Genomic DNA, 13860 nt, shown 5'->3' on the forward strand with positions numbered 1-13860 from the left:
AAATTTGTTAGTTAAACTGGTTTTTAGCTTAATTTATCAAACAGAACTTATATTTAATATAAAAGGGAAATTATTTAGGATTTGAAGTAATATTAATTGAATAAATAGAGAACAAATAAAAAACTGTCATAAGTTTTTAAAACATTTATTAAAATTAAAGTATTTCCACTGAATCTTCTTCAAATGTGTCTTTACAAAGGAAAGCTCGTTGTTCATCTAGTTCATCTTTCGCCAACTCTCTTTCAATCAATTCTTCAATAATTCTTTCTTCTTCTAATGCCTAAAATATGTGTTTATTTATATATTTCTGTGTTTAAAAGAAGATATATTAACAGCCAAACAATATGGCATACCTCTTCACGAAGTAGTTTTAGTTTTTCGTGATCTTTTCTTTTAAAAAACCCAGCCTAAAAATCAAAATTTAATATAAAAAATACAAAAATTACCATACGCATAAATAAATCATTTATTACCTTAGCCATTGCAATGGTCAAACCAACCAAAATTACAAACCCTAGTATCACAGATCCAATAAGAATCCACAATGAAATCCTATAATCCTTATAAATAACAATGATATTTGATATTTCAGTGGTAGAATATCTAAAAAACATATTAAATAATCAAGAATATAGTTTTTAAAGAAAATATTAAATTAAATTACACATTTTTGTCTCCTTTAAGATCCATAACAACATGTGCTTGGGTTGACACTATGATGGAGTCTTTAAAAAGTAATAGATCTAAAAAAAGAAATACAGGGTGAGTTAAAATATTAGAGCAAAATTTATTATTTTATTTGTAGAGAGAAATACTAGAATTACTCCTAATCCTAAAAAAATTATCAAATATTATCATTTTAAAGGTTACTATGACGGTGTTTTTTTTCGATCAAGGGGTATAGATAGAAAAATACAAATAGATTATACAATTGAAAGGTGTTATAATATACAGGGTCCTATACCTACCTTCAATTTTTCTAAAATCTACTACCATATCAACAATGATATCAGCATACATTGTACCAATGGAAAATGGACCTAGAGAACATACAATAAATTCACACTCAAAGAGTTCGGATGAGCAGTTTAAAAATAGTGATTTCGGTGATCCAGAATCTGTGATATTCTCGTTTGAACCAGTAATGAACGAAAATAGGTTTGTTTGTCTCTTTTTTTTATTAGAAATGTTGGTAGATCCTAAAATAAACAAAAATATCTTGATATCTTTTAATTATTGTAGTCGTAATTACAAATAATAATAATAATAATAATACAAATTTTACGTAAAAGTTTCTTATAAATTAAAAGTTAAAAGAAGTTAAATCTTATACTTTTGTGCTGATGTGGCAACATAGAGGTAGAACTGTTCATTATACCTCAAAATGTGAATATATATACAGGGTGTCCCAGAAATAAGTACAAGTATTTTAAGAGGTGGTAGATCTCGATAAAAGAAACATTTTTCCTCCTTATCGTTTTTCAAAAAAGTCCAAAATAACGGAGTTATTTTACTTTAAAAATTTCCAAAAAAAGAATTTTTTTGTTAAAATTTTGAGAACCACTGGATCTTTTCTGGATTTTCTTTCTTGTAAATTTAATCTAATACTTATGTTGCCATATTATCAAGAAATTATGTTTTTAACTAAAAAAAATTCCAAAAAATTTTAAATTTTCAATTTTTTTTTTGCGAAACAAACCTCATAGGCATGTTTCTGGGGTTGAACTATACTACCAGTTAAAATACTTGCATTTATTTCTGGGACACCCTGTATATATATATATTTGAACGTATTTATGAAACACACTGTATATTTACTTTGCTGGCATCGAACGAATTGTGCCTTTGAACTACTACCGCTTCCAATTTCCAAGATTTTAGTGAAATTTTGGTTTGAACCAGTTAGTTTTGAAAGAACCATGATGTGAGTCTGTATCTCTTTAACGGGACTAGGACCAAATTTTTCAATCTAAAAAAGAATTATTAATGAAACCAAATAATTATTATAAATAAAAAAAATCAAATTATACCTTAAAAATATTGTGCAATGTAACAATTTTCTCTTCGTCAATACTATAACTGGCTTCTATGGATTCTCTGAAAATTCAAAAACTTTAAAATAATGTACAGGGTGTCCTTTTTCCTAACTGAGAGGTCTTGGACAAATCTGTGTGTAGCATCTATAATTTCATAAAAAACAGCATAGTAATGTGAAAATTGTGAAAACCGCATCTTTGTAGTCCCAGTAAAACACACGAAAATGGGACACCCTGTACAGAGAGCAAGCTTAGTAACAAATAAACAACTATATAGGGAATGCAATCCCGCAAATGCGGGATCCCTCTGATATTCCGCGGGATTTACCGTGCGGGATCTGCGGGATCGACACATTACTACTAGCACAGAATATCTAGCTACTAGCCTTCTACTAGGTAACCGAATCGACCTCATTCAAGATCAAACCGCTTGGTTCCGGGCCGATGCGTCGACGCTAGGAACCTGGGGGATTCCCCTTACGGCTTGGCCATTAAAAATAAGTGAAACAAACCGGTTAGTTATGGCTGTGGTTATGGGTTAGTTGTTAGATTTCTTTCTGGCGTATGTGCGTAACTGAAGAAAAGCGTTTAACTACTACTTGTGGACAATTTCGTCAAATAAACTCCCGGACATAATTATCGGGACAATCAAAATTTTAGGGTAAATTTAAAGTTGAATATCTCTTAAACTAAAAACGATTTTGGGACGCGGTTTGGACCAGGTTTTAGATGCATCTATTGTGATTAAGATGCTATGTAGTTTTCGAAAATATATCTAGTGAATTCTCGTATACAGGGTGTTTTAGAAGAGTGTGAAAATTTGGTTAAGAATCTTTTTTACCGCAAATTTACAATTTTTAAAAAATCGAAATTTTTACTAAGTACGACTAATCTGTATTGAAATTAGAAAAAAAAATTTGATCGGGGTTTTAATTTTTTTGTTTTAAGGAAAATACGACGTTTTTTCGAAAAATATGCATTTTTAGTCATATGTATGGTCCTAAATGGTACAAAAAGCTTTGTACATTCTGCGTATACCAAAAAATTATTGATATAGAGTGTATTTAAAAGCAGAGATATCCTTTTGTACCAATTTAGAACCAACTATTGTTTACAGTCCCGCAATTTTGCGGATCCGCGGGATTGATTGCTTTAATCCCGCAGGTTTGCGGGATTGAGATTTTGGTGCGGGATTGCATTCCCTGACTACTAACCCTGTGATAGAAAAATTTGCTATCCGTTCTAAATTGAGCGTCAGGGTAACCCCGTTATTGTCGCCATCATTTTGGGTTATTGTTGATCTGTTGAAAAAGAATCTTAGAGGACTTGTATCATCACCGTCATTTATACTCTTCATGTTCAGTTCGTATATGTTAATAACCTGGAAATTAACATAAATATAATAAATTATAGGTAATAAAAGAAAAAGGCGTCCTGTTGGCTTGGAAATGATGATCGATGACTTTCTCCATACAATTTTACATATAAAACGCCAGCGATATTCATTTTCAAGCCAACTCCGACGCCGTTTTTTTTTCTCGATCAGAGAATTCAAGTTTATACATATACCGAGTTACAAAAAAACTATTCAAGCTTGTCATTTCATTGCTGATAACATCTTTTGCTACAATATCGTTGTTGATATATTTTTTGTTAAATTTATTTTATTAATACATACTTCTTTCTCTAGGCTTTCACCTAAGTCGCATATTGTGACATTTCCGTATTGTTCTTGACAATTTACCGATGTTTTTGTGAATGTGACTGCCTCAGGCAGTGCTATTTGTAATTGTGGTGATAAAGCTGGATCTCCATCATTAGTTATTGTGATTTCTAAGAATACTGAATTTGAGGAGCCCAATATAAAAGTTCCAGCATCACTAAAACCAAAAAACCCTTGTGATAAAATAAAAACAAAGACAAAAAATAATATTTAATTACAACCTTAACTATATAGGGTGTCTCTGAAATATGCGCAAGCATTTTTTAAGGGGTGGTTATGCCTGTGGTGCTAAAAAGTTTATGAAAACTTCTCAGATAATGCCAGGAACATTTTTACATTGTAAAAAACTGATGAGCCTGTTTCTGGGGACAAAATATACTACCAGTTAAAATACATGCACTAATTTCAAACACACCCTGTATACAGATGTACTTAAAAAGATAATACATAAATACGTATGTACCTTAGATTCAAAAATCTTGCTGATATCTCCATCTTAGCTCTACACACTGTTTTTTCATTGTTTCTTTTACACAGGTGATCCCAATTTACTGATCTTGTCAAAGTTTTCACCGATTTTTTACTGAGAATTGGGCAGGTTTTGCAAAAATTATCTTTACCCATAACTCCATGCTTGCTTATCACAACTAAAGAGTTATTTTTTGAGTCGGGCTCTTGAAAAATGTTGTAAGACAACGTTATAGAGATTGGTTCTTTAAGATTTTTGATATTTTTAGCCCTATGGACTTGGGTTCTTTCACAAAACTCTTTGTTTTCATCTATTGTGATTTCTAGTTCTTGAAAACTTTGTTTGTTGTGAATGGTGAATCTCCTTAATTCTTTATCGATGGTTAGTGTTCTTACAAGTTCTAAAATGTATAGAAGGTAAAAAATAAGTAGTACCATACGATCGAAAAAAAAACGGCGTCAAAGACGGCTGAGGAATAACAATCGATGATAATTTTGGCGATGTCAACCCCTAGATGTTATTTACTTGGAAAAGTTCTATCCTGTTTTAATCTTTCTATAATTAGTGACAATTTTGACAAGTTGTATGTCAATTTTTAGTAAACGATGTCTAGAGATTGACCTCGCCAAAATTATCATCGATTGTCATTCCTCAGCCTCTTCGACGCCGTTTTTTTTCGATCATGCGGTATGTACTGTTAAAAATGAGACAAAAGACCACAGATACATTTTTTACTAAAAAACATACTTATTTTTCTTCCCGGATATTCGCTGTAACTGTAACAAGTTTTGAAACTAAAATTTTTCTCTGAAGTATTGATCAACGGTGGTACTTGCATGTTCACTTGAACTACAACAATTGGTCTGCAACGAAGTAATACAGCATGTCCAGAAAACGGAGCTCCTACCACAATATCTACAAAAAGAAAGAAGTGTTTTAAACACAAAAGAAAATTTCTTGTTAAAGAAAGTAGCCTCTAGAGAAATAAGTATATATAGAGGAGCTCCTGTAACATATCAGTGGCATAGATGTGCTTCTGGGGTAGAAAGAGGATCTCTAGAGCTCTTCTAAATTTACTTATTTCTTTGAGACAGTACTATACCACTGAATGAATTGTTATCTATATCTCTGGGCCTGGAGAAACTCATTCCAAAGCTTTTCAGGTCTGGATGAATCATTTTGGCTTGGATTTTTTGAATTACTTGAAGAGATTTTGTTATTTTTATGTAGGAGTATATGTAAACAACCCCTGAGGTTTCTTCATTTGGAGCAGATATAGCTACATCTAAAGAAAAAAAAACAGAATTTAAATTCATATGTACCATTGATAAAAAAATGCTTTTTGTAATTCTTATAAATTCTTGAAGACTGAAAATATTTAGAATTTAATCTATTATATTATTATTTTTGTACAAGAATTATTTTATTTATATAACCTTCTTTATACAAAAATTATAGAAATAGTACTTTCTTAATTTTTATATTCAAAGATTTGACTTTACCATTAGTTCTATCAGTGTCTATATCCCCTAGGAACATGATGGCTGTACCAAACTGACTCCCACTGACAGTACTATCGATTCTGTATGCTCTTTCCACTGTAAACTGGTCTTTAGTAAATATATACACGCTTCCTTGGTTGTATCCGGTTTCAGTGTTTCTACGATAGGGTGCGCTGACCATCAAGTCGTCTAAACCATCCCTGTCTAAGTCACCAGAAGCCATGGAGTAGCCAAAGTACTCACCAACTTGGGTACCAACCAAGACATGTCTGTTGGAGATAGTAAATTGGTGGTCTTTGTGTTTAACCAGTTGGTTTTTAAAAGTGAATACAGATACCTGAAAAATATATGAATACTTATTCCTAGTCTCAAACAAATAACAAATCACACAAACTGGCTAAATTAATGCCGGCGGTATAGACGATTGACAAAAAAATACCGCCGGTAGACGGCTTTACATACCGCCGAACAACGAGGTAAATGTTTCAAGTACGGCAGTTGTTGCTAGATATAAAAAATAACACCGCCCACCGGTGGGCGGTATATTTTTTTAACAAAACAGAAATACCGCCCTTTTTACCAAATATTATACGTTATTGTTTTTGCCAACGTAAGTTCCGCAATTAGATATTGTTGTCATTTCATTACATACCGCCGGCAGCGACAAATTAATTCAATTTGCGAACGGAATTTACAGATATTGAAATAACATACCGCCGGTCGGTGGTACTTTTTGTATACACTAACGATACCGTCGGCGGTTTTAATTTAATATCTTAAAGATTGTGGGTCGAAAAAAGTATTGATATTTACCGTTCCAAAAACCGCACCCTTAAGTTTGTTTTCATTGTGAGCCTTTGGTGACCCTATGACGTAGTAGAGTTGTCTATCATAGAAGTATCCAGAAGTGACAGAATATCCTAAAAAATAAAGTAATTTTTATTTAAAAATAAATATAAAAAACTAGTTTTTATCGACAAATTCATATATTACTCTTTTAAGGATATATATAGTGATAACAGACATTTTATTCTTAAAATACAGGGTGTTTCTTTAAATAAATGCAAATTTAGAAACTTAAAATTACTTTGAACTATAACCACAGAAATATGCAGTATGCTGGTAACGTAAGAGGTGGCAACATTGCAAGGCTTCGATACACCGTGAATACATTTCAGGAGAATAAACCTGTGGCACCAAAATTTTTTTTTTAATTTACAAGAAAATGGCAAGAAATTTTTTTTACCAATTTTTTTGTCAAAAAAACTTCATCTGAGCTTGATTAAAATTTTTGGACTTATTTAAGAACTACCTTGTATAAATTTTGATAGACTAAGACGATTTTCAACAAGCAAAAATTACCTGCATATTGATAGTAAGCACCTTCAGGTACTGCAGCCTGGTACAACCATTCTTCTTTGGGCTTTTGAATGTTCGATATGGTTACGACAGTACCTAAATAGTTGTAAACACCCGGACATCCCAAAACTAGATGCCCATCTTCCTATTTAAAGCAATACAAAAATAACCTATGATCGAAAAAAAATCAACTTAAGTAGGTCAATTTTCTAGACCCACTTAAATATATATTTTTTTGATCATATGTGTTTTTATCTTCTAATTTTATCTTATTATTTTTTTGGTTAGAAAAAAATATATGATCCAAAAAAAATCGAATTAAGTAGGTCTATAGACCAACTTAAATATATTTTTCTTTTGATCATTTGTGTATTTCTTATCTTCTAACTTTATTACATTTAGTTTTTTTTTTCTTGACAAAAAAATATATGATCAAAAAAAAATGAATTAAATAGGTTTATTTTCTTGACCAACTTAAATATGTTTTTCTTCGATCATATACGTAGCCATTTATTTTCTGATTTTACCTGAGAAAAATGCACGGAAAATCCAGTTTGTGACCTGCTGTAGTAAGGAAGATGGTGCAATGAATACGGCTCTGTAAAAAAATAATAAAATTATACAGGGTGTCTCATAAATAAGCGCAATTATCTTAAGCGATCGTAGATCTGGCAAAAAGAAAAATTATTAAAATAAATTGAAAATAACGAGTTATTTAATTTTGATATAAAAATAATTCTTAACATTTTGAGAACTGCCGGCATCAACTCAGATTGTTCGAGCTCTGTGTTGCCACATGAACCTGAAAGTATACTTAACTTGAAGGAAAATATCTTGTAATATGTTCCTCGTTTTTCCAGAATTAAGGCTAATAGTAATAAAAAAATGCCACTGATATAATTAAAAGTAATTGTTGCAATTTGTTGATTAAAATTACGGTGAACTTATAAAAACACGAATAGTCAAAATGAGGGAAACGGAGGAGGTGGCAACATTAAGGAGAATGAACCTGCGGCACTAAAAAGTTTTTCAAAATTACCCGAAAAATTAAAAAAAAATGTAAAGTTTTCATTCTTTTTTGCAAACAAACTAATGAGTGTGGTTTTGGGGTAGAACTATATCTACTAGTTAAAATATTTGCACTTGTTTTAAAGATACTCTGTATAAATTTCCCAATTAAAGGTAGAAGACACGTTGATGACAGTATGACAGTTACCTTTTAATGGACTACTAGAAGCCCAGGTATTTCCCGTGGTATTTTTTAAGAAAAATCCACCCCGTATGTTCGAATGTTGATTATTATCGTGCCATTTGTTGGCAGACATCTGAAAAAAAAGGTAAAAAAATAAAATCATTAAATTTCTGTTTCAAAAAATTAGTGTGATTTCTTTTTTTTTGTCACCATCGCATTTTTTGTACACCCTGTACATACCGCAAAAGTTCCGGACTTGTAATGGATGTCCATCGCACTACCCAGCATGGATTGGGTCAAGTTTCCACCAGGCCACTTAATGTCAAACGGTTTTTCATCTAAATAGCAAAAAAAAATCATTATAAGATTTTTTTTTGGTGTATTTTTTTTTTTTGACTCTTACTATGATAGTCAAAAGGTTCAAGTATGCATTTTTCCATATAGGGACAATGATAAACCAGTCCCGACTGTTGGATAGTTTTGCCGCGCCCTGTATACGTTCCTTTGGGAGCCCCAATTTTGATCCTGATAAGACATTGTTATACAGTATACCCGGATTGACTTTACAAGAGGAATTATTACTGTCATTTTGAAAAAAATGCATTATTGATAAAAAAATTGCTTATTCTGAAACTGTTCCAAATCTCCATACCGTTTTAGAGAAAAATTGAAATATCTTGAAAATATTGTGTAAAACATTTCGATTTCATTCTGGGATAGATAGATGGTTATTATTATTTTTTTTGACGTCATATTTTTTGCTGTTATTAATTCTATCTACTGTATGATCGAAAAAAAAAACGGCGTCCAGTTGGCTTGGAAATGAACTTCGATGACGTTCCCCATATAATTTTACATATAAAATGACAGCGATCTTCATTTCATAGCCATCGCTGAAGTCGTTTTTTTTTTCTTGATCATATGGTATAACAATCTATCAAAGAATGAAAATGAAATTATATTACCATAGAAATGCCTGTTGATTTTTAAGAAAAATGTCATTTCAAATTTTCTCTAAAACGGTTTGGAAAAGTTAGGGTTAACCATTTTAGAACAAGCAAAAATGTTTAAGAAGAATGCATTCTTCTCAAAATGTCAATAATAAAAAAAAGCTTTTCTTCTTGTAAAGACCGGTATATAAATTAAACACTTACCAATATTTACCGGTAATTTCATCACTATACAACACAGTAGAATACCCGAAATATGACTTTTCTTTAAATTCACCTGGGTCCTCAAAGACTATAGGATGCTGTGTGTCAAAATTGTACCCCAGAACACACAAAACACTTTCAAACACTAAAACTACGCGCAACATTTTAGGATTATACATTTTTAAAACTAAATTATATATATGTTTGTCTATTTATATTAGTTATATTTTTTTTTATCTTGAAACCACAAAAGAAAGGATGTGGTCTTGAAGAAATATTTTAATGAAAAGTATATGTAAGTATTTTATAATGATGAAATGAATGTGACAGCTTGGAAGTAACCACAAGAGAGATGTAAGTAGGTATGTAACAAACGGAAGACTAAAACAATTTAAAAAAGACTTTTATCGAATAGTATAGTGATTTATACGGAATCGATGTCTTTAATACTGATATGGCTGTTTCCGATTCAAGAATTCGTGATATGTTTATTAATATCTTTGCGTCTTGGATAAGGATATATTTATTATGCTTTTTATCGTACTATTGTTATAATGGTACTACCTAAGAATGCACGGTACATGCAGCAATATCGATGTGATATATCGATACAAAAACATATAAAAAAATCGATACAATATGTACAGGGTGGGTCAAATTCGACGCTTTTAAATGGAAACACCCTTTTTTTTCTATAGGAGATAGACAAAAACTAATATCGGTGTCTGCAGCTCAATTTTTGTCAAAAACATGATGGTGAAAACCGCATATCGATATCTGTTACCGTTTCGGAGTTACGGGGTGTTTTTCAAAAATATGCATTTTTAACAAATCGCTGTAACTTTTTTGCTACGGAAAATTTTGTATTTTTATGAAAACATTTCCAAAGCACTTTTTTACGTACAATTTAATGGTTTAAGTATAATTTTTTTAAAATGAATAATTTAAGAATTATCAACAGAAAATTTGATTTTTTATATGGAACAGCCTGTATATTTTTATTTTATTGAAAAGGATTTAAAATTACGTTTCCAAAAATATAACACTCTTGATATTTTGCGCGATTCCTCTTCGGGATATAAAGTATATAAAAATTCGCCCCCTTTAAATAAGTAGGCTTTGAACGGCACCAGCTGTAATGCAAAATAATTCTAGCTGTGAGCATCAATTAAAACGAAAATAATATTTGCTATGAGAGATGCAAAATTTTATAACAATTTAAAATATATTCAACGAACATCAACACATTTAAACTATATCTAATAACAATAAAAATAAATAGCAAACCAAGACATGAGATTTTGTTACAGGTGTTCGACATATCGACATATGACCGTCTTCTGTTATGGACAGACGGGGCCGTTTTTGAACATTTCTCGAGGAATTCATTAAATCAGTTGGGGTGAAAGATACCCTCTCATAACTGCTAAGTATTTCTAATTCTTGTCTAGATTATACGGAAGAATAAGGAACCTTTATTCTTCCTCAAATATATCCATAGGATTAGATCCATGGGCACTAAGTCAGGCGGCCTCGCCGGCCAACGGCTGGGATCTTGGTTAGCTATTCAATTATTCTTGAAATTGGCTGCAAAAATTTGCTGGTAACTTCAGCGTTCAGAGGCGGTTCGTCGTCTTGCTGGAAAAATATGTTTTCGAGTTCCATTAAGGGCATATTATCAATAAGGGGTCCAAAGCCTACAAGTTAAAAGTGGCGAACTTTTAAAAATTCTGTATTTCGAAGGGGATTATAACAAAATATCAAGTGTGCTATATTTTTGGAAAGGTAATTTTAAATTATTTTCAATTAATTAAAAATATAGAGGGTGTCCCAAATAAAAAATAAATTCTTCTGTTGATAACTCTTAAATTATTAATTTTAAAAAAATTATACTTAAACCATTAAATTCTACGTAAAAAGGTGCTTTGGAAATGTTTTCCTAGAAATACAAAATTTTCTATAGCAAAAAAGTTACAGCGATTTGTTAAAATGCACATTTTTGAAAAACACCCCGTAAATCCGAAACGGTAACAGATATTGATGAGCGGTTTTCACCATCATGTTTTTGATGAAAATTGAGCTCCAGACACCGATATTAGTTTTCGTCTATCTCCTATAGAAAAGGGTGTTTCCATTTAAAAGCGTCGAATTTGACGCACCCTGTACAGTATGTGCCCGATCGTCTTTACAAGAAGAAAAACTTGTTTATTATTAATATTTTAAGAAAAATGCATTTATATATTTTATAAAAAATGTTGTTTGTTCTAAAATGGCTAATACTGTTTTTCTTTTCCAAATTTCCATACCGTTTTAGAGAAAATAAAATAAATATATAAGTCAGAAAAATCAAAATGCGTTTCTATGGTAATGTTTTTAAGTTTTCATTCTTTGATAGACGGTTATTATTAATTTTGACGTCATATTTTTGCTGTTTTAATATTTTAAAGAAGCACAAAATTTATTTAGTTTAATGCTATGGAGATTATGAATTTTGCGCTCCTTTAACATTTTAAAATAGTAAAATATATGACGTTAGTCAAAATTAACAAAACGGCATCCAGTTGGCTTGGAAATAAACAGTAATGACAGTCCCCATACAATTTTATATATAAAAAAATGGCAGCGATCTTCACTTCATAGCCATCGCTGACGCCGTTTTTTTTCGATCATACGGTATATTTATACAAGATTTGTAAATATTATAATAAAACTTACAGGGTGTCGCAGAAAAGTATGAGTGTGTGAGAGGGTGATTTTTTTAAAATAAAAACACTTTATATAGTATATTTTATTGATTTAAGAAAAAATAAAATGCAAGAAACATCACGAAAATAACACTATATTAAGTGCCTAAGTGTTGGTATTTATTATAAATATGGTAATTGTAAATTGTACAGAGTGTTCAAAATTTAATGTCAAAATTGTTAAAATATAAAACATTTCCCTAGATATTCTTTTAGGACAAATTACACTGAATATCTGCGAAGCTTCATTAAGAATCAAAATTACACCAGTAGTCTGTAAAAAACCTTGTAACACTCTGTATATAATAAAACTGCTCTAGGGTCTCTTGTCTGCATATTTCTAAATTAGAAACAAAAAACCTGATATAGAGCATTTTTTCAGAACAATGTTTATAATTTAGGTTACCCAGTATACATATGATGAAAATTCTCTATTGTAGGGACTATTGATAAAAATAATGCAGTTTTTTTACAGCGTAACTCTCTAAAAAATTTTAATATCAAAAATCTGACTCGAAAATGGTTGTTACATTAGGTCACCTTGTATACAGGGTGGCGCACCCCATTCACCTCGGTTGATTATACGAAAACGGAAAAATGTAGAAACAAAATATTTTATGGGTATATGTGGGGAGGTAATGTGCACAATTTAAAATTATTTTGAAATGTACAGGGTGTTTTATGAACTAAGATCTATACCAAAGTTATATTTTTTCTTATGGAACACCCGGTATTTTATTTCATTTTTGGATTCCTGGGCCCAAAAAAGGTATTTATTATAAGGGTTAAATATGTTTAAAATCTTTGATTTTTGAGATATTGAAAGATATTTAAATTTGCATGCTACATTAGAATAGATTATTAACACCCTGTACATTACTTTTCAGAATTAGTTCTTGTGCTGAGTTTAAAGGCAGAGAAATAAACTTTACAGAAAAATGTTTATTTCTTTTTAAAAGAGCCAATTACGGCAAATTCATTTTCTTCACTTCCAACGACAGATTACTGCCTAATAGGTTTTTTATAAACCACACTACCAGGCGAAATAGGACAAGAAGTTTTTCAAAGAAACTCTTATCAGGAAGATTCCTATTTGGATATATTTAAGCATATAAGCCCTTGAGGCCAAGAAGCAATTTTCCTCACAAAATAACATCACTAGTAACATATCTATTCGTTCCGCCAGCAGATACTGCTTTATTTTTCTTCATAAAATAAATGAATACTTACTTATTAAACTATTGTAGGTAAATTTAAGTAAACTGTTATAAATTGTAAATAATAATGTCCATAAACTAATGTCGACTTTGAAAATAGTTACTAACTGTCACTAGAAAATTGCCATGGCAACACCAGCCATCTTGATTATAATTTTATTTAAAAATCGCTTTTTATTCAAAATCTGAGATAGATAGGTATAGGAAACCCTAATATAGTTTGAAACAGCATTTGAATCTGCTTCGATTTAATTAAAAAAATACAGGGTGTTACATTTGAAATAACAAAGTTTTTATATAAAATATATCCTTAAAATAGATCAGCAACTTTTGATAGCCCTGTATAAATTTAAGGAAACAATACCATTTTTCAGTAAAGTTTATTTCTCTACCTTTAAACTCAGCACAAAATTTGATTCTGAAAAGTAATGTAGTCTATTCTATTGTAGAATGCAAATTTAAAT

The 13860-nt window shown here is 30.8% G+C and overlaps 1 protein-coding gene across 1 annotated transcript; it reads right to left on the bottom strand.

Moving 5' to 3' along the window:
• Positions 1 to 154: 154 nt before the first annotated feature.
• LOC115884820 (integrin alpha-PS5-like) lies at positions 155 to 9978 on the bottom strand. Its single transcript, XM_030903519.1, has 20 exons — positions 9436 to 9978; positions 8685 to 8806; positions 8522 to 8619; positions 8306 to 8414; positions 7617 to 7687; positions 7093 to 7234; positions 6544 to 6650; positions 5731 to 6067; positions 5331 to 5513; positions 4976 to 5143; positions 4223 to 4628; positions 3715 to 3916; positions 3251 to 3417; positions 2031 to 2097; positions 1819 to 1969; positions 969 to 1199; positions 665 to 743; positions 474 to 603; positions 354 to 407; positions 155 to 280 (listed from the first exon to the last, which is right to left on the bottom strand). The coding sequence occupies exons 1-20, from the start codon at positions 9612 to 9614 to the stop codon at positions 155 to 157; spliced, it is 3129 nt and encodes a 1042-aa protein (XP_030759379.1). The 5' UTR covers positions 9615 to 9978.
• Positions 9979 to 13860: the final 3882 nt, after the last annotated feature.

Source organism: Sitophilus oryzae, unplaced genomic scaffold (genome assembly GCF_002938485.1).
Source record: "Sitophilus oryzae breed Bouriz unplaced genomic scaffold, Soryzae_2.0 scaffold_358_pilon_pilon, whole genome shotgun sequence".
Lineage (NCBI taxonomy): Eukaryota > Metazoa > Arthropoda > Insecta > Coleoptera > Curculionidae > Sitophilus > Sitophilus oryzae.